This window comes from Tinamus guttatus, unplaced genomic scaffold (genome assembly GCF_059628265.1).
Source record: "Tinamus guttatus ecotype Peru unplaced genomic scaffold, ASM5962826v1 Tinamus_guttatus_pri_ptg000357l, whole genome shotgun sequence".
Lineage (NCBI taxonomy): Eukaryota > Metazoa > Chordata > Aves > Tinamiformes > Tinamidae > Tinamus > Tinamus guttatus.
Genome location: NW_028288891.1, coordinates 625,722 through 643,975, shown reverse-complemented (window position 1 = coordinate 643,975; position 18,254 = coordinate 625,722). Strand labels below are relative to the sequence as shown.

General features: G+C 63.2%; 1 protein-coding gene and 1 pseudogene across 1 annotated transcript; both read left to right on the top strand.

Annotated features, from left to right (window-relative positions):
* The first annotated feature begins 6,164 nt into the window (after positions 1-6,164).
* LOC148593636 (maestro heat-like repeat-containing protein family member 2B) lies at positions 6,165-14,550 on the top strand (annotated as a pseudogene).
* A 92-nt stretch (positions 14,551-14,642) lies between these two features.
* Positions 14,643-16,390, top strand: LOC148593635 (protein maestro-like). The gene is made up of 7 exons (XM_088530148.1): positions 14,643-14,690; positions 14,901-15,083; positions 15,258-15,410; positions 15,603-15,725; positions 15,904-16,006; positions 16,134-16,192; positions 16,343-16,390. The coding sequence occupies exons 1-7, from the start codon at positions 14,643-14,645 to the stop codon at positions 16,388-16,390; spliced, it is 717 nt and encodes a 238-aa protein (XP_088386274.1).
* The last annotated feature ends 1,864 nt before the right edge of the window (positions 16,391-18,254 follow it).

The window sequence follows — 18,254 nt, the reverse complement described above, 5'->3', positions numbered from 1 at the left end:
GTTGTGCAGCCATGGACGGGCACCTTCTTGAGTGCAAGCTCAAGGTACTGGGTCCTGGCCCGAGGCCTGGTTGCACCAGGGCAACCTGGGAGTTGACCTGCTGCTGGAGAGAAGCTCTGCAGAGAAGGGTCTGGGAGTCCTGCAGGACAACAAGGTAAGTATGGGCCATCAGTGATGCGGCAGCCATCAGTGTGGCCCTACACAGCCCGGGGGAGGCAACTTCTGGAGCAGTGTGCGCAGTTCTGAGACCTCCCCAGGACAAGAAAGACACTGCACTGCTGCAGGGAGACCAGTGGAGAGTCCTGGAGCATCTTTCTTACAAGGAAAGGCTGGGAGAATTGGGCCTCCTTAGCCAAGGGCAGGTGTCAAGAGGATGGGGACAGACTGTTCTTCACTGGTGTCCAACCACAGCACACGGGGCAGTGGGCACAAAATAAAACACAGGAAGTTCATTTGCGTAAGGAAAAAAGCTTGTTAACTGTGTGCAAATGGGTGTGCGCACAATCGTGTGCAACCTGCTCTAGGGGACTACGCTTGTATGGTGTGCGTGTGTGTGTGTGTGGAATAGCTGATCCTTGGAGGTCCCTACCACCCTGACTCTTTTGGTAAAGGGAACCACGCAAAGACTCTACCAATAAAGAGAGAAGCAATGTGCGATTTTAAATAACACAGGAAATTTTTTTTTTTTTTTCCCTTTTAAAAGTGTGATCCTAACTTGTCTCTTATCTTTTTCTTCCTTGGTCAGTCCCCCATGCTGGGGACAGCAAATGTCCAAAAACAGCTCCCTGAATGAGTTCCTCCTCCTGCCATTCACAGTCACGCGGGAGCTGCAGCTCTTGCACTTCTTGCTCTTCCTGGGCATCTACCTGGCTGACCCCTGGACAGCGGCCTCCTCATCACAGCCTCATATCACACTATTCTCTTTCTCATACAGTAATGGGTAGGTCATTACCTTGCTTATTTTGTCTGTTGCTAAAACCAAGTGCGTAGCAAGGTTAATGTTTTGTTAAATGTACCATTTCATTTCTGTATTGTCTTAATATTAACAGTGAAATAAGACCATTCTTTCCATTGATGCCTGGTTCTGTCCGTTGCCTCCTGCCCCGTCAATTGGCAGAACATGTCTGGCAATTGCATGCAAAGCCTGGCAAACCAAGGGAAAAGCAATGCTGCAAACACAAATTCCTCCTTGTCAAAGACACTGCAGTCTTTTTCCCCTTCCTTCTTGCTATGACAGGTCCCACAGCAAGTCTTTTCCCCTCTGAGTCCCTGAGGTGAGATGCTGCGTGTTGTGCAGCCCTGCTTTTCCTTCTGCCTGCCAGGCTTTGCATGCAATTGGCAGTCACTGGCTTGGCAGCTTGTGACCTGATGCCATCAGGTTCTGGGTGCTAGCAAGGCTTCCGAGGCAGCCGAATGACCTGGACTTGTGTGAGCAGAGGCCTGAGCAGCTCCTGGGTTCTTTCTGCTAGAGCGATTACCCCTGTGCAATGGCAAGTGACAGTCACCACTCAGAAGGGCTGGGGGCCAAGGAGCAACTGTGAGTGCTGGAGCCTGGGGCAGTGCCATGTTTAGGGAACAGGAGGCCCCAGTGTCTGTCACTCCATCCCTACCCATGCCCACGTTGCCAGCAGCCCTCTGTGAGGCGTCACAGCGGTCCCCACAGGTCACAGTGGCCCCCGCGGGTGACCTGTCCCTCCCGGCACTGCTGCTGCGTCAGTGGCTTGTGATTCCCGTGGGAGGAGGTGCTGCTGGAGCAGTGCATCCGCAGAGGGAGTCGTGCCGCGATGGGGGTGCTGCGAGCGCTCCGAGGTGGGGGCGTCCCTGCGCTCAGTGTCTCATGGGGGCGACAGAACCTGCCAGCGCCCACGTTCCAGGCTTGGGCAGAGCGCGCCTGAGCCCCTGGGGCCGGCCCCGACCTGCCGCAGCCTCCTCTTCCCCAGCCTGAGCAGGGCTGGCGCCAGGGGCCTCTCCTGTCGCCCCGTGCTCCAGCTGTGCAGGCTCTTGCCCTGAGCTGGGCTCTGTCCCTACGGCTGCTGGAGTGACACAAAGCCGGTGCTGCTTTCCTTCCAGGTTGCTTCACTTGTGCAGGTGCCCGGTCGAGACCTGCACGCGGTGAGGATGGCGGGAGTGTGGCCGGCTCTGTTCCTGTGGCCATTACTACCTTTGCCGCCATCGTGACCTCGCTGTTGGACCGCCTGCAAGACGCCAAGGTGAGCAGGGGTGTCTTGATGGGCTCTGTGGGGTTTGAGGGCTCCCTGCAGCACCCTGACTTCCCTGGGTGCCGCAGACTGATCTCCTGCAATGCTGCCTTTCCCCTCGGGCTGCACCTCGTTCCAAAACGTGGATGCTGTGTGGAGAATCCCTCGCGCCCTCCTTGATGGCAGGAGGTGGCAGCATCTCTGGGCTTGGGTGTCCACATTAGGATTTGGGTTCGCACGAGGAGGTCACAGAGCAGGGCTTCTCGCCCGCTGCCGACGGCTGTGCTGAGCAGTGCCAGCAGCTGCTCCCTGGCATCGGCGTGGCCGAGCTGCTGTGTGTGGGCCAGCATGTCCCATGGCTGCTGTGTCCCTGTGCCCCCAGGATGGCAGAGCGGAGGAGACCTACCGCGAGCTGGAGGGCGTCTTATGGGGCGAGGAGAGCCACCTGCAGAGCTCTGTTGTGGACAGAGCGATAGCGGTGGCATTGAAGGACCTGCGAGCGGCGCAGGTGAGCTCGTTCTCTCTGAGGGTGACCTCAGGTGCTGGCCCCTGTCCCGGCCGTCCCATGCAGGAGCTTCACGACGCGTTCTGGTGTGGGGCCAGGGAATGTGCAAAGAGGAGCTGTGGGGCTGTGTGTGCGCAAGGCATAGCGGGAGCCCCACTAGCGCCTGTGTGTCCTGCCTGGAGGCCGAGCCCTGGCAGAGGGTCAGTCCCGCTCCTGCCACATGCAAAATGCTTCTTCCAGGGTGCACCGCTTGCTGTGAGGACGGCCGCTAGCGACGTCCTGGTGGTGCTGGCCCGCAGCCATCTGCGAGATGTGGTGTCGGCACTGCAGGGCCACCTGCAAACCCTGCAGGAGATGTCGGAGGAGTTCGTCCTCATCACGCTGCGCAACGTGGCTGCCCGCTATGGTAGGGCCCCCCAGCTGGGTGCCAGCAGGTGCCAAGCAGGAGAACGGACTCCTAGCCCTGCCCCAAAGACCTGGGGCTGCACCAGAGGGAAACCAGCAAAGAGCCAACACACCAGGCTGTGCCCCACGCTGTCCTCCCCAGTTTAGGGCTTCCCCACTCCCCGTGCCCCTCGAGGAAGGTGGTTGGCACACAAGTGGCCTGGCAGGAGCCTCCCTGCAGCGGGCTCTCCCCCTGGCCCAGTGCTGTCCTGGCAGCGGTGCCAGGAGATGGAGCCCGTTGGCCGCCGCGGCTCTGGGTGACCGGGCTGCCCACACGCTGCTCTCTCTGCAGCCCTGCAGTGCGTGCCCTTTGCGGGGAGCACGCTGTCGGCCCTGCAGCACGTGCTGAGCGCGGCGGGGAGCGGCCGCACGCTGCGTCTCGTCTGTGACCGTGAGTGTCGGTGCTGCAGTGCTGCCACCAGCGGCTCCACGTGTGCCTCCCTGTTCAGCTGCCTTTGGCCAAGCTCTGCCCAGCCTGGGCTCCCCTGTTCCCTTCCCTTCCCTTTCATTGAGCACAGCCTGCTTTGCTGTTTGTGGGCTTAAAGGCAGAGCCCAGGAAAAAAGGGCCAAAACTGTGAAGCTTGCGCTGAGGGGCAAACGCTGGGGGCAGGAAGAGGCTGGGGCTGCAGCGGGCAGTGTTGGAGGGGAGCTAAGCCTTGGGGAGGAGAAGGTGTGCGGGGGTGGAAGAAGGGAGAAGCAAGGCAGCGTTTCCATCCGGCCGTCTCGTGCCATGGCACAGGGTGTCTCTGAAGCCAGATCTCCATGCCACCCTTGCAAGGCCATAGTGGGTGGAAGGAGGCCTGGGGGCCACTGCAATGTGTGGTGCTGGTCAGAGGTTTTGAGGCGATCCTGTTTCCCTTCCTGTGCTGCAGTTCTGGAGCAGTGGTGCAGCGGGATAGCCGGGTACCTGCATGAGTGGGACAAACAGGTCTTCCCTCGCCTGGAGGCCACCCAGCTCTGCGCCCCGGTTTACCCGCTCTTCTGCTACGTGGGCAGACACTGGCAGCGGTGCAAGGATGAAGAGGTGAGCCTTGCTGCCCTCGCAGCCATGGGCAGCCACGGGGACGTCCGCAGGGGCCAGCGGGGCTGTGCACGGGGCCGGGTGAGGGCTTGGAGGGAGCAGGCTGGTTGGAAAGCATCCCGAGCCGGGAGCCTTCAGGGAGCGCTGACGTGAGTGGTGCTGACAGGCAGGAGGGGACATCCGTGCAGCAGCCCTGGGCCAAGCACTTGGGGCAGGCAAGAGGCGAATGCTGGGGCCTTCTAGCAGGGCAGCTGGGGGTGGTGGGAGGAAATGCTCCCTGTGCTGGCGAGCGAGGCCTTCTTGCCGGGACTGAGAGGAAAAGGAGAGCCCTGTGCGGGAAGTGCAGGCTGGGTGTCTCGTGGGGAGGCGGGTGCTGGAGAGAGCCTCATCCCTGCATGTGGCGGCGTCTTGCTTTCCCTCGGCAGGCCAAGCAGGCCGTGCTCAGGGCAGTGGGTGCCATGATGGCCGTCCTGCTGCACGCGGAGCAGTACCGCCAGCGCGCCTGGGAGCAGCTGCTCTGGCTGCTGCACCAATACCGAGAGGTCCGAGAGCCCCTTGGTGTGACCATGGTGAGGCACTGTGCGGGGCATGGCGCGGCCGGGGCCTGCGGGGGAGCAATGAAGCATCGGGGGGTTGCAGGGCACCAGCAGGAGCTGAGTCCCTTGGAGATAGGAAGAGGGAACGGGGCCCTGCGGCTTCCCGGGCTCCTGCTGGCAGAAAGCAGCAGGGCAGAAGGGCTGGGAGGGCACGTTGAGTGCCTGGGGCACGTGGCTCCGCAGGGGACCCTGCGGTGCCTCCCAGGGCGCGGGTGTGTGAAGAGCTCTGTGAGTGCGTTCAGGCCGTGGTTTTCCCAGCGACGCCTGTTTCTGCCTTCCTGGGGGCTCGCGGTAACTGCTGCCCTCTCCCTGCCGCGCTCCCTTGCAGAGCCTGGGCCGTTTCCTGGCAGCTGTGGCTGGCATTCAGAGCCGCGGGCCACGGGCCCACCTGCAGGCCGTCAGGGCTGCTGTGCACGAGCAGGTAAGGTCTGGCGGCGCCTCCCTGGCCTGGGGCTCCTGGGCAGCCTCGGCTGCTGCCCAGCCCTGCGTGTGCCCAGGGCGCTGCGCTTGGCGCGCGGCTCCGCGCCCAGAGATGCCCGCGACAGGTTTCCTTTCTGTCCCCCTCTCTGCCTGCTCTGAAAAACACTTTGTTCCCACAGCTCTGTGACGAGATTGATCCACCCCGGCCCGAGCACAGGGCAGAGCTGTGCCGCTGCATGGTGCTGCAGGGTAAGGAGAGGAGAGCCAGGGCCGCATTGCAGCATCACCGCAGCTCTCGCAAAGCTGCACACGTGGGAAGACGCTGGGCTCTCCTGACCAGCAGGATTTCTTTCTTCCCCACAGCCCAAATCTGCCCCGAGGAGACAATCGTCTTCCTTTATTTCAAACTGAGGAACGGGAGCAAGGCCGATCGTGTAGCAGCTGTGGGAGTGCTGCAAGCTCTGGTCCGCTCTGATGGTCAGTAGGCCAGGCAGCAAAAAGATCAGCATCCCCCTGGGAATGTGCTGCTTCCTTTGAGGCACAGGCTGGCACCCTTTTTCTGCCCTGTTTGTGTGTGGGAAGCCAGGGAGCTGTGTGAAATCCCTGCGGAAATGGGGACTTGGTTTCAGCACCGCCTCTCCGTGTCTCTTGCAGTGCCTGCCGTGCGGGAGAACCTGGCCCTGTTTGTCAAACTCGCCGAGTCCATGTGCCACGACCCCACGTGCCAGGTGAGCTGGTCTGGACAGGGCCATTGTGGGGCAGAGCAGGGCTGTTCCAAGGCAGAGCCTGGCCAGGCCTTTGCCATAGGCGGAGGCAGGCTCTGGGGCAGGAGGCTGGCGGCAGCAGCAGCAGCAGAGCAAGGGCTGCTGTTGTTGCCTCCTTGTCCCGGCCTGGGCAGAGGGGCTGCAGCGCAGCGCAGGCAGTTCCCCTGGGGCTTGGGGCCGGCTCGTGACAGCAGCCTGCCCTGCCTGCAGGTGAGGATGGCCGTCCTGCACTTCATCGGGGAGCTGCTGCGCTCCAGTGGCCTGGGCTGCTCATCGTGGGACGTGGTGGGGCATCTCTTCGGCGAGTTCTGCCGTGTCTCGGGCAGGCTGGTAAGGCAGAGCGCAGCACCGTGGCTGCACCTCATGGCTGTGTCGCACTGCCATGGGTCTCCCTGAAGGAGCGGAGCCCAGCGCAGCCGGGCTGGCAGCACCGGTGCCGTGGTGGGGGTCCTCCCCATTGCCAGGCACCGTGGGGCCTGGGAAGGGGCAGTGACAAATATTTGCCACCCTATCCTGCAGGCTACAGGGAATCTTTGTGCTGCGGAAGCACATGAAGAACGGGCCATTCGGCGCCTGTGCTGGCACATGGTCAGCACGCTGGATGTCTCCAACAGAGCGGTAGCCCAAGTGAGTTGTTCTCGCCATGTGCACCGGGACGCCCACCTTAGGCATGAAAGCAATCAGGGAGAGCTGGGTGTGAGCTCTGTGTGGCCAGACTCGCTCATCTTGTGCGTGCTGCAGTGCATGAGCACCGCTGGGCACGCGCCTTGGCTGCATCACGTAGCCCATAGAGATCTTGGGAGGGGCTGGCGAGGCCGAGTGGCTCCCGCATCCCTTTGCCACAGGGAAGGGAGCTGCCCCGGGGGCAGAGGTGTGCCAGCCGCTCTCAGCAGGCAGCCAGAGCGAGGGAGAGGGAAAGGGGTGCGAAGCGCGGCAGGGAGAGGGGCAGGAGGGGGAGGAGGAGGGCAGAGCAGGAGCAGAGCTCCTGAGCTCGTGAAGGAGTGAGGCCAAGGGCCCAGGCCAGGGCTGGAGACATGGAAATGACGCAGGGACTGGGACGGAGAGGCAGGAATGCCCTCGTGCCAAATGGCCTGGTTCTTGCCCGCAGCTCCTGTGGCCGAAGCTGCTGCACTATGTGGTGCCAGTGCAGTACACGGGCTTGCTTGTGCCACTGTGCCGCTGCCTGCGCGCCCTGGCCGAGAAGCACCCGGAGACTGAGCGCAGGGAGCCCGAGGCCCTGGAGCCTGAGGAGCAAGGTGGGGAGCAGCAGGTGCCGGGCAGCAGTGCCGGGCTGGTGGCGCGGGACAGCGCGTGTCCCTGCAGCCCTGCCAGGCCCTTGCGGGAGGCGCGAGGCTGCGGAGGACAGAGCAGTGTCCGCTGCCGGACGCAAGGGCTCTTTCCATGCGGCCCTTCCCGGCGGAGGCGCTGGGCACTGCTGCTCGCAGCTCTCCTGGGGCCCTGGGGCTGGTTCTTGTCATGCCAGGGCTGTCCTTGTCCCTGTGTGCACAGCGCCAGGAACCCAGCAGTGCCGCTGTGCAGGCGCTGTGGCCGGGGTGCCCTGCAGCCCTGCGTGGCAGCTTGGAGGCGGCACGGGCAGGGCCCAGAGGGGCTGGGAATCTCACGCTGCTTTCCTTTGTGCCCACAGCGGCTCTGCCGGCTCCCCAGGCGCTGCTGGCTCACCTGCTGGTGAGTTCGAGGAGCGGGGAAGGAGCTTTCGTGGCCGGGCAGAGGGTGGGAGAGATGGTGCCGAGGCCGGTGCAGGCACCTCGGGAGGAGGCAGGAGTGTGCGAGAGGCGCCTGGGGCTCCCTGCCTGCCTGCCTGGCTGCCTGCGGCGCAGCCGCGGCTTCCGAGGTGGGTGCGAGCCCCCCGTCTCTCTCGTGCTCTGCTAGGTGACGGCGGCGGTGGCTCCGCATGCGGGCGGTGGCCGTGGCGCTGCGGCCCTGCAGCTTCTGCAGGTGCTCCCCGGCATGATCCACAGCGCGCTGGGGGCAAGCTGGGCTGCAGAGATCCCCCTGCTGCTGCAGCATCTGGCAGGTAAAGTGTCGCTGCCAGGGGCAGACTGGCGGCAGAGGACGCAGCAAAATGCCGTCAGCTCCCAGCTTGGCACTGGGGAATGGTGCCAGGTTTAGGGATGCTCGTCAGCCCCCTGGGCTGAGCCTTTGGGCTGTTGGATTGCAAAGGAGACCCTGGGGCTCTGCTGGGGGCTCAGGGCGCTGAGAGCACAGGGTCTGCCTCCTTGGGCTTTGCAGGAACAACCGCCAGCTCCCTGGACGTGGCCGAGTGGGAGAGCCTTGTGCTGAAGGTACAGCATGTGTGTGGGGGCCACAGCTGGATCGGGCGCCTGGGGTGTGGAAGAGTGTTGGGAGGAATCTGGGGGCTCCCTTTTTGGACACTGAGCAGCACAAGCTCCTGCCAATTCCCCGGGCTCAAGCATCGTGTTGGGGGAGAGACAGAGGCAGATTTTAGAGGGCTGGTTAGGGAGCTCTGCCCATTAGATGTGCAAAAGGGCCCAGGCAAGGGCAGGGGGTGTTTGCTTCATGTCCCCCTCTGCCCTAGTTCCTGCAAACGTCGCTGGAAGCCATCGCGAGCGACGCCTGGATCGTGGGCCTGATCCAGGAGCTGAGCCAGCAGCTGGGCAGCTCTCCCCGCCTGTCCTGGGAGAAGGTTTGTTCCCTGCGCGGTGTCGCTGCCGCTGCTGGGGCGCCCTGAGGGCTGTGGCACCAGCAGAGCCCTGGGAGGCCGGGGCCCACGCACGGGCTGGCGGGGCTGCTCTGCCCGGCGGGCTCCTGTCCCTGCTGCTCTCGCTGCCCAGGAAGGCGCTTGCTCTCCCCTCCGTGCCGGGCTGGTGGCTGTGCCGGGCTGGCCAGCGCGTGCAGTTGGGGCTGCTGCCGCAGGCGCCTGGGCGGCTCTCGGCACGGTGGCACCGCTGCGGCCTGGCCCTGTCCCGCCGGGCAGGGCTGTCCCTGCAGCTGGGGCCTGGCCTCTCCTCTTGCAGAGGTTCCTGTACAAGGCTCTCGGCACGGCCCTGGCAGCTTGCGGGTGTCTGCGCCACGTGCGAGAGCAGACCCTGAAGCACCTGCAAGCAGCCAACTTCCTGGAGCTGTGGGAGGCGCAGGTGAGGGTTCCTCGCACTGCCCTGCTGTGCGGCAGGGTGTCTCCTGCGTGTGCCTGGGGCGCAGGGGCTCTGTGTGACCCTGCTCCAGCACAGCTGGTGTCCCGTTTGTGTCCCTTTCCCCGGGGAAGGGTCCTGCCTGACCGCTGGAGCTGGTCATGGCTGGGTGCTGGGCTGGGAGCAACTCCCTGTTTCTGCTGCCTTGCAGGGAATGGTCTCAGTTGTGTCGCGCTGTGCCGAGAGCCACTTCTCGCTTGCCTTGGCCTGCGTGAAGGAGTTCCTGGCAACTTTGAAAACCCAGAAGGTAAAGGGCCCAGGGTGCTCCTGCTGGGAGGTGCCGCTGTTGGGGCAGGGGCAGCTCCTGCCTTAGGAGCGCACTGAGTCTCGGGGCAGAGGAGGGCAGCGGGCTGACGTCTCAGTGTTTCTCTGGTGATCCCCCGGCAGGGCGACACGGTGAGGACACGCGCTGCTCGCGCCACGCTCATGGTCACCTACGGGCGGATGTCGCTGCGTGCCCCCAGGGAGCAGCTGCTGGCCCACGTTGAGAGAGACGTCGTGGGCAACGTGCTGGGGCTCTACAGAGAGGGCTGCCAGGTGGGAGCTCGCGGCGTGGGGCAGAGGCGTGTGGGTGCTGCCAGCTGCAGCCCCTCCTGCTCCTCCCGTCACGCATCTCTGCTGCTGCAGCCAGGCGAGCGCTGCTCAGCCTGCTGCCCGTGTCCGCGATGCACGGGGTCTTCCCAGGCAGCACCTGGAGCAGCAGCTTCCCCTCCCATGGGAGGCTCCTTGCCAGCAAGGGAGAGGGAGGGGACGTTTCCGTGTTGGGGGGCAGGTACCCAGGGTGCCGCAGGGCGCCCAGAGGGCACCATGTCCTCCCTGTGCTGCGCTTGGAGGCAGATTAGCCAAAGCCCCACTGCCTTTCCCACCCTGGGGCCCTGGCTGAAAGCCTCTTTGTCTCCCCTGGCATCAGGACGCGCAGCTGAGGCTCTCCCTGGTGCAGAGCATCACGGAGATCAGCCTTGCCCTGCAGGCTGCAGGCGGCAGCCCCAGGTTTGAGCTCTGCTGCAAGCGGGAGCTGCTGCAGACCCTGGTGGTGAGTGCCCAGAGCCGGGGCCGCGGTGCAGGGGAGCCAAGGGCTGGGCCATGGGGTGGGTTTGCGCAGGGGCGCGATGCTCTTGCAGGGTGGTATGCAAGCTCCTGACGGCCACGAGCTGCATCCCCAGCTGGCAGGGCACGTGGGGGCTGGCGCTGGGGCTGCAGCCGGGGAGCAGAGTGCGTCCCGGCACTGCAGAGCTGCTGCCTTTTCCTGTAGAGCCTCTGTGGGAGTCATGAGGGGGTGACAGGGCTGGTGTCTGTGGGCTCGGGCAGCTCAGCCCGTGGCTCGGCCTGGCAGGAGCTCCCTCCCGCTCTCCTGACCCCTGCCCACCCTGTGCCTGTCTGTCTGTGCCTTGCAGGAGGTGATTCAGGAGGAGCCGCGGGAGTCCCCGGTGCAGCCCCGGGCCCTCATGGCCATGGAGCAGTTGAGGTAGGGTCTGTTCCTGGCACTGTGGGTGTCAGTGTGTGTCCCAGCACCGCTGGCTGGTCTGGCTGGGGCTGCGGGCACTGGGTTTGGGTTGTGGATTGGGCCAAAGGCAGTTGTCCTCTGCCTCACTCTGGGGAGTGCTAGTAAGCCCCCTCTCTACGTTCTCTGCCCTTCTCTCCTTTCAGCAAGCTGAAACCCTGTCTGAGCAGGAGGGAAAAGTGCAGCCTCCTGGCTCAGTGCTGCCAGGCCATCCTGTGCCTTCCCTGCCCGGAACAGCTGCATGTGAGAGGGGAGACGATGGTGGCGGCTTCACGCACAGCGGTAGGTGCTGGCCTGCTGGGTCACCCCTGAGCAGGGAGCCAGCACCAGGCACCCCACGCTGGCAATGGGAATCCCACTGGCTGCTGTGGCGTCTTTGTGGGGTACATGGCCTCTCCCCTGCTTTTTGCTGACAGGCGCCATCCCTGCGAGCCCTGGGACAGCTCATGGCAGCCCTCCAGCAGGCAGAGCCGGTCCCCATCTGCTTGGGGGACGTGGTGCAGGTGAGTGCCCTGGGGCAGCGGGGAAGGCGTTGCTGCTGCCAGAACACGGCAGAGCTGCGGGAATCACACCTGCGGGCCTGGTCCGTGGAGGGGAGCTCTTCTCTAACTCGGTACTATCCGTGCACATCAGTGGGAAGTGAAATGGTCCTAGCTTCAGGCCCCCTCACCCTAGGTTTGCATCCATGCTTTTCCCGTCTGCAGCAACGTTCTTGCAGGCAGCTTGCAGTGTCCTGCAGTCCCCTAGATGAGCAGAGCTTCTCCCACTTGTGCGGCTGTGAGCAAGGGCTGATACACAAATGAAGGCTGTCCATGGCGAGAGCCTGGACTGGGGAGGTGGCCCCGGCAAGGGCTCCTCACGCGGTGCCCGGAGAAAGCAGGGCCACAAAAGCAGCAGGGTCCCTGCGGAGGGGTGCAGGGCAAAATTCAGGCCGTGGTGAAGCAGACGCTGTTGTGCAGGTCCTGCGGCGCTGGCTCACCTCGGCCCACCTGTGTGAGCGGGACGGAGCACTGCAAGTGTGTGTGCAGGTGCTGGGCACCTGCGAAGAGAGGCACGAGCAGAGGGTGAGCGGGGACCCTGTGCCGGGAGCTCTGCGTGGGCGGGCAGCAGGTTCTGGGTGTCCCAGGGCTGCGGGGTGGCCCCTTGTTCCCGCCCGGCTCCGCCAGTGCTCGGGGCGCTGCAGTCGGGAGAGGGCCAGCGGCCATGGCGATGTCGGTGACATTCGTGCCTGTGTCTTGCTCCCGCAGCGAGGCGGTGCCTGCCAAGAGTTTGGCTCCTTGGTGGGACTGCTGGGGCCTCTGACATGTGAAGAGTCAGCCGCATCCCGTCGGCGGGCAGCGACCTGCCTCTGCCTCCTTCTCCAGAGAGTTGGTGAGAGGAATAGGCAGGGCTGCCCCTGCTGCTCCCTGCGGGAAGGAGCCCAGCACCAGGCCCTCTTCCCCTGTGCCGTAGCACCTTGTCCAGCTTGCAAAGCCACTGTGTTGCCTTGGGGGACCCTGGCTTTGCGTGGCCTTTGCAGGCCTCCCCCATGTCCTTGCTCAGTGCCCAGGGATCCGGGAGTCGGCTCCCCATGAACATCACTGCCCTTTCTGATAGCTCCCCATCAACGTCACTCCCCTTTCTGATAGTTCCAGATGAAAAGATGGACGTGGCACCATGGACCCAGGTCACGTCTCTGTCCGAGAGGCTCAGCGCTGTCACCTCTGGGTCTCTGCTGGCAACCTCCACCAACATTGCCAAGGTACCTGGCCCTCAAAAAGCACGAGTGGGGCCATAATATGTTTGTGTGCACGTGTGTGTGGGAGTGCTGCTTGCAGGACACATGTTTTGCATCTGAGCAACTCCTGTGGCACGCTCGCCTGTGTTTCTGATTTCTCCCCAGCTTGTGTGCAAATATTTCCCACAAGGCCAGGACACAGGCTTCGTGAGCAGCATCACGGAGAGCCTGCTGTGCTCCAGGCCCATGTGCATGCAGGCTGCGGGTCAGTGGACACTGACCTTCCTGGGGGATTGTGTTGGCAACATATTCCAGGAGGAGGTGAGGGAGGCATTTTTTAGGATGCCTTTGGCTGTTCTCTGCAGTAGTGTGTTGGCCTCGAGGCACAATGGGGAAAGGACACACCGAGTCTTTCTTTCTCGCCCACCTCCTTTCAGGTGCCCGAGCTGGTGTCCATCCTGTGCACATGCCTGCGGAGCACCCAGCTGAGCACTCCCCGGCGCGTGGTGCTGCGGGCCATGGTCCAGCTGTGCCGCTCTCACCAAGAGCCGGTGCTGGGCAGCCTCCTGCAGACACCGCTGCCCATGGACAGGTCTGTGCAGCCGCCCTTCCCGCTGCCGTCAGAGCCAGCCGTGGGGCTCGCCTGCGTGGGCGGCCCTCTCGGCAGCCAGTGCTTTTGCCCCGCGCGAGGCTGAGCGCTGCAGCTAATGTCCCTGCCGGACAGTGCCCGTGGGCACAAGGAGGGTGTATGGCTTCTCCTGGGGTACCTTGGGTAGCCGGGGATGCCGGCTCACGTGCTGGCATGTGTTCCTTTGCAGCAACACAGCAGAGGTGTGGAGGAGCCTGGGGAGAAGTGCCGTGGGCTGTCCAATCCTGGTCCACTTAACACAAAAGTTGGGGGCAGCGGGAAAGAGCGACGGGATCAACCGCTGCACTGGGGAGCTGGGCAGCAGCCAGGCTGCCCTGGAGCCTCGCATGGTACGTCCAGCAGCCTCGGCGGCCGTGCCGCTTTGCACGTGCTTTCCAAGCAGTGCTTGAGTGCCAGCGGGATTCCTGCCCTTTGTGAGGGCTCGTGGAGCGTTGTGGGGTGCTGAGCTGGTGTGATAGCAGCGTGGGATGCTGGGACAGCTTGCGGCTGCCAGGCTGAAAGGCTCTCCCTGCAGTGAGAACTAGAGAGAGTAAAAGCCCCTGGGCTGTCAGGGGGACGTGGTCCGTGGGCAATGGCCTTGTTTTACCAGGTGGTTCTTGGTTAAATTTCTCTGTAGATCACTCGCGCCCTCTGTGAGGTGGTGTCAGCAGTGAGGAGTGACACCCTGGTTCCGCGCCTGCTTCCCTGGCTGCTTCCAAGCCTCCTGGAGCAGCTCAGCGAGACACTGGGGGAGGACATGGACCTGTCCCTCAGAGAGCTGAGTAGGAGTGACCCACCGGGCAGGTGAGGAGCAGCAGGGGCAGGGGCAGAGTCTGCATGTGTGGCCCATGGCTATGCAGGAGCCACCTGCCTATTACCCTGGTGCTGGGCTGCCTCCGTGGTAGGTGGGACTGGGCTCTGTAGGGCAGCGCACTGGGCATTGGGCTGTTTCTGCAACTCAGCTGGGTGTTGCTGCTGGGATCCATCGTGGGGTTGTGCTAAAGAGCAGCTTCCCACAAAGTGCTGCACCTGGAGCTTTCTTTGGCTTCTCCCTGCAGCCTGTTTGTGGAGGCCCTGGAGCTGGTGCTGTCCAAGAGCCTGGAGCACCGGTGGCTGCGGCTGCTGCGGGAGCAGGGAGCGTGGGCATCCTTGGCAGCGCCCCAGGCTCACATGGCCGGCGTGTGTCTCCTGGCGAGGTGAGAGCCCCTGGTGGGGGCCGTGCTAGAGGAAGGGCTGCTGGGAGCTGGGGCCTACCCCGAGCTCTGCTCCAGTGCAAGCGGCGTCTGCACCGGGGTGGGCGCAGCTGGGAGCAGTGCCGGGGGGCCATGCTGTGTGAGCACGTGCTACAAGGCTGTTGTGCTCTGTGCGCAGTGTGCTGCTGCGCGCGGAGCAGGTCCCGCAGCGCCTGGTGCAGCGGCTCTTCCGCTGGCTGCGTTCCCGCTCGGCGAACCTGCGGCTCACAGCCACCACGTTCTGTGCCGAGGTGAGGCAGCCGCGGGGCGAGGGGGCTCGCAGGGCTTCCTGCGTCTCACCCAGGTGAGGGGTGCTCCATGCTAGCGCTCACGTGTCTCGATTGCAGCTCATGAAGGACCAGCTGGTCAGGGAGAGGAAAATCGTGACTCCCCTCCTGGAGGTGCTGGCAGAGAGGTCGCGCGACCCTGTCAGCAGCGTGCGACAAATGGCCATGAGGGGCCTGGGGAACATGGCCACAGGAACACCCACAAAGGTGAGGCAGCCTCTGGTGGGTTTTGTGCACAAGCCGAGCTGCGGAGGAGCACGGAAGTGCTCAAGGAGCCGAGGCAGGTGCAGGGCTGCACTGAGGCAATGCCCTGGCATCTGGGCTCTCCCCTGGGCTTGCTCTGGAAAGCGCTGCCACTGGCGCCGCAGCGGGGAGCAGCGCTGAGAGGCAAGAACTCATGTGTGTGTCGTTCTGCAGCTGCGGAGGCACTGGGCCACAGTGGTGAGAGCGCTGCTGGGGGGCCTGGAGGACGTGGGCAGACCCGAGGTGGCTGTGGAGAGCCTGTTGGCTCTGACGAAGGTGCTGGGACGGCTGGAGGCAAGGGCCATGGGCTCTGCCTTTGAAGAGGTTGCCAGGAGCTGCCGGGCACTCTGGGGGGCGGTAAGTGGAGCCACTGTCTCTCCGTGGGCAGGCGGGAGCCCACGCGGGTTGCCGTCCCCTGCGGGCTGCTGTTGGCAGGGGGCAGCCGTCGCCGGTCGCCTGCCCTGTGGGCAGCGCCGCGCGGTGCCGAGCAGTGTGTGCTAGCAGCCTGCCTGATGGTCTTTCTCGTCACAGGAGGAAGAGGAGCTGCGCCGCTCGGCCTTCGGCCTCTATGGCACCCTGGCCTCCTCTGCGTCGGGGAGGAGATCGTTTTTCAGCAGGGAGGTGGAGGAGGCCTTTCCCAGCCTGGTGCTGCACCTTCGCGACCCGTCCCCGGCTGTGTGCAATGTAAGAGCCCCAGGCGCCCCACAGAAAGCCCTGTGGAGCTGGCTGAGCCATGGGGGCACTCGTTCCCTTCCGCATGGGGCTGCAGGAGTCTCCACGGGCCCTGTGTGATGCTGCCCTGCCGGCAAGGTTCCTTCCTCAGTGCCCAGGCAGGTGTAGAGCATCCCCATGACAGGGCCCGGGGCTCTTTTGCAGGCCTGCAAGGTGACCCTGCACCTGTGTGCCCCATTTCTGGGGTCGAAGAGGCTGCAGAGGCGCCTGAACATCAGCGTTGGGCTGAGCGCGCACGAGATGCAGGACGAGGTCTGCAGACACCTGGTGAGTGAGCTGTGTGCTGGGGCTGTGTCCCTGTGCTCGCTGCCCACCCCGTGACTCCCTCGTCATGGGGTCGCCCCCGTACTGGCCATGGGTGGTCAGGCGATTGGGCAGAGGGGAGCAAAGGGGACGGTTGGAGACGGGGATGAGCTCCTGCTGCCCTCACTGTGTGTTGTCGCAGGCCCAAGATGGCCCCGTGCTGTTCGAGCGGCTCCTGAGCGCATCTTGGAGCTGCTGCATGGGAAGCCACCAGGCACCGCAGGCGGCAGCCGTCCACGTCCTGGGTGAGCAGCAGCGTGGGGCTGAGGCGCTGCTCCTGGCTGAGGCCCCGGGTTGGGTTCAAGGTCGGGCTCTGGGGCAGGTTGGGGCTGTGGCCATGCCCGTGCCCTGGTGGCCATGTCCCCATGCCAGGCCTGCTCCGGGACACAGCACCAGCCACGTGGCTACAGCAGTGGGGACTGGCTAGCGAGGCGCCCAGAGGTTCCATGGGTGCCAAAAGCCAGGGGGCTTGGGGATGCGTGGCCCTAGGGGTGCATCAGGGAAGACACCCCAGCCGGGCACCATGGGGCATCAGGGGCCTTGTGCCCACGCTGCTCCCCTCAATGTTGGTGTCTTTGCAGCTCACCTTAGACCGGAGCACGCCGAGGAGCCCCGTGCTCGACAGGTAGTAGCTGCAGAGCTCTGCACCGGGGGAGGCCAGCAGCACAGAGCAGGAGGCAAATAAAGCTGTGTCCCTGTGGAGAGGCACTGTCTGTCCGTGTGGGGCTGTGTGCGGTGCGGCAATCACCCTGGCCCTGCCTCCCTGGGGATGTGGGCCCTGCGTGGAGCTGCCTGGGGACAGTGGAGAGCAGAGGGACTGGAGGGAGGGGGTTTGCAGGCACTGAGCTTAGGGGGCCACTGCCAGGTGCTTTGGGGCACCAGGGTCACTGGGAGCACTGGGAAGAACCTGCGGGCCCCAGTGAAGGATCCCAAAGCAAAGCCAGCTCCGCTCTCCGCCGGCAGCAGCCCGTGGCAGCGGATGAGCAGATCTGCTGCCCCGCAGCCCTGCTCTGCTGCACTGCTGGCCTGGCACAGCTGCAGGTGCCAGGGAGAACCCCCTGCCGCACGGTTTGTTGGTGCCAGCAGCGCGCGGGCAGAGCTGTGCAGCCCCTCTGCGGCACCAGGAGGCTCCATCGTCGCCAGAAATGGGAACAAACCCACCCAGCCTGCCCCAGCTTCCCCCAAAGCACCCACCAAGGACATTCTCTGCCAGCAGTTCCCTCCAGCCCCTTTCCCTCTCAGCGCCCACAAGCTCCCACAACCCACAGTGGGGCTGGAAGGCCCAGCAGCCACCAGCTCTTGTTGCTCATGTGCCATTACACAGCAGTCAGAGTGGCCCATCCACAGGTAGGCCCATCACTGCAGTTCACAAGGTGAAATAAAGTCCCTAGGCCACCAGCAGGCACTTCCAAATGCTGCTTTTAAACCTGCATCAACAAGTCCCCTGCTGGGGAAGGGGAGGCTGCCACAGAAGCGCTTCCAAAAGGAAACTGCTCAGCTGTTTCCTCTTTCTCATTTGTGTTTTGGGGAAACAGGCATTGTCACAGCAAAATATGTGTCTTTTAAAAGTAAGAGAGTCTAGTGCAGCTTTCCTCTTCCTTGCCCCGCTTGTTTGCAGACGACAGGCAGAGCAGGCAGAGCCCTGGCAAGAGCCCTGCAGCCGCACTGCCCTGTTCCTGTGCCCGGGACACAGCGCTGCCGAGAGCAGCCCAGCCCAGCGTGGAGGGGCTGCAGAGTTTCCCCGTCACAGGGCTGCTGGGAACTGAGCCACACATCTGCTGTCCCCCATGCACAGAGCTTTGGACATGCTTCTCTTTGGCACTCGCTTCTTTTGCATCCTCCTGTCTGCTGGAAAGTTGAGAAGAACATGATGATACTAATATCTAATAATAATAACTAATAATAACTAATAGGAGTGGAGTTAGTAAAATGAATACAGCATTTGCATCTGCCATCCTGCACACTGCTGCAAGAGAAAATAAAAACTTGTTTTGGTGGGGCGAGGCTGAACATGTTACCCCATTGAAAAAGAAGGAAAAATCCATCGTGCCTTAATTCTCTGTTTTGCACCACTGCTATCAGCAGCTTCCCAGGCAAGTGGGCCACGAGCTTTACTTAGAGTCCTAGGCACAGCACCGATGGATGTTAAATTGACCATCACAGGCTCTCCAGCTGTAATGTTGGATATCCTCTTTTACCTGTAGGTTGAGCACTAAGCTCAGCTTTCACGAAGAATGCTGGGCTTACAGGCCTTCCAGCAGGCCCACAATGATTATTTAATTGAGGGAGTACTTTGGGAAGTTGGCTGTCCCGTTGAGCCTTGTGTGAGTTGAGGCTCTTTTTTAACAAGCCAATAGCTCTTTCTACTATCCCATTTGATTGGGGATAGTTTGGGGTGTGGAATACCAACTGAATTCCTTCTTGCTTTGCCCAATCTTGCTATTTTTACATGAGAAATGTGAGCTGTTATCACTCTGGATAATAACAGGAGTC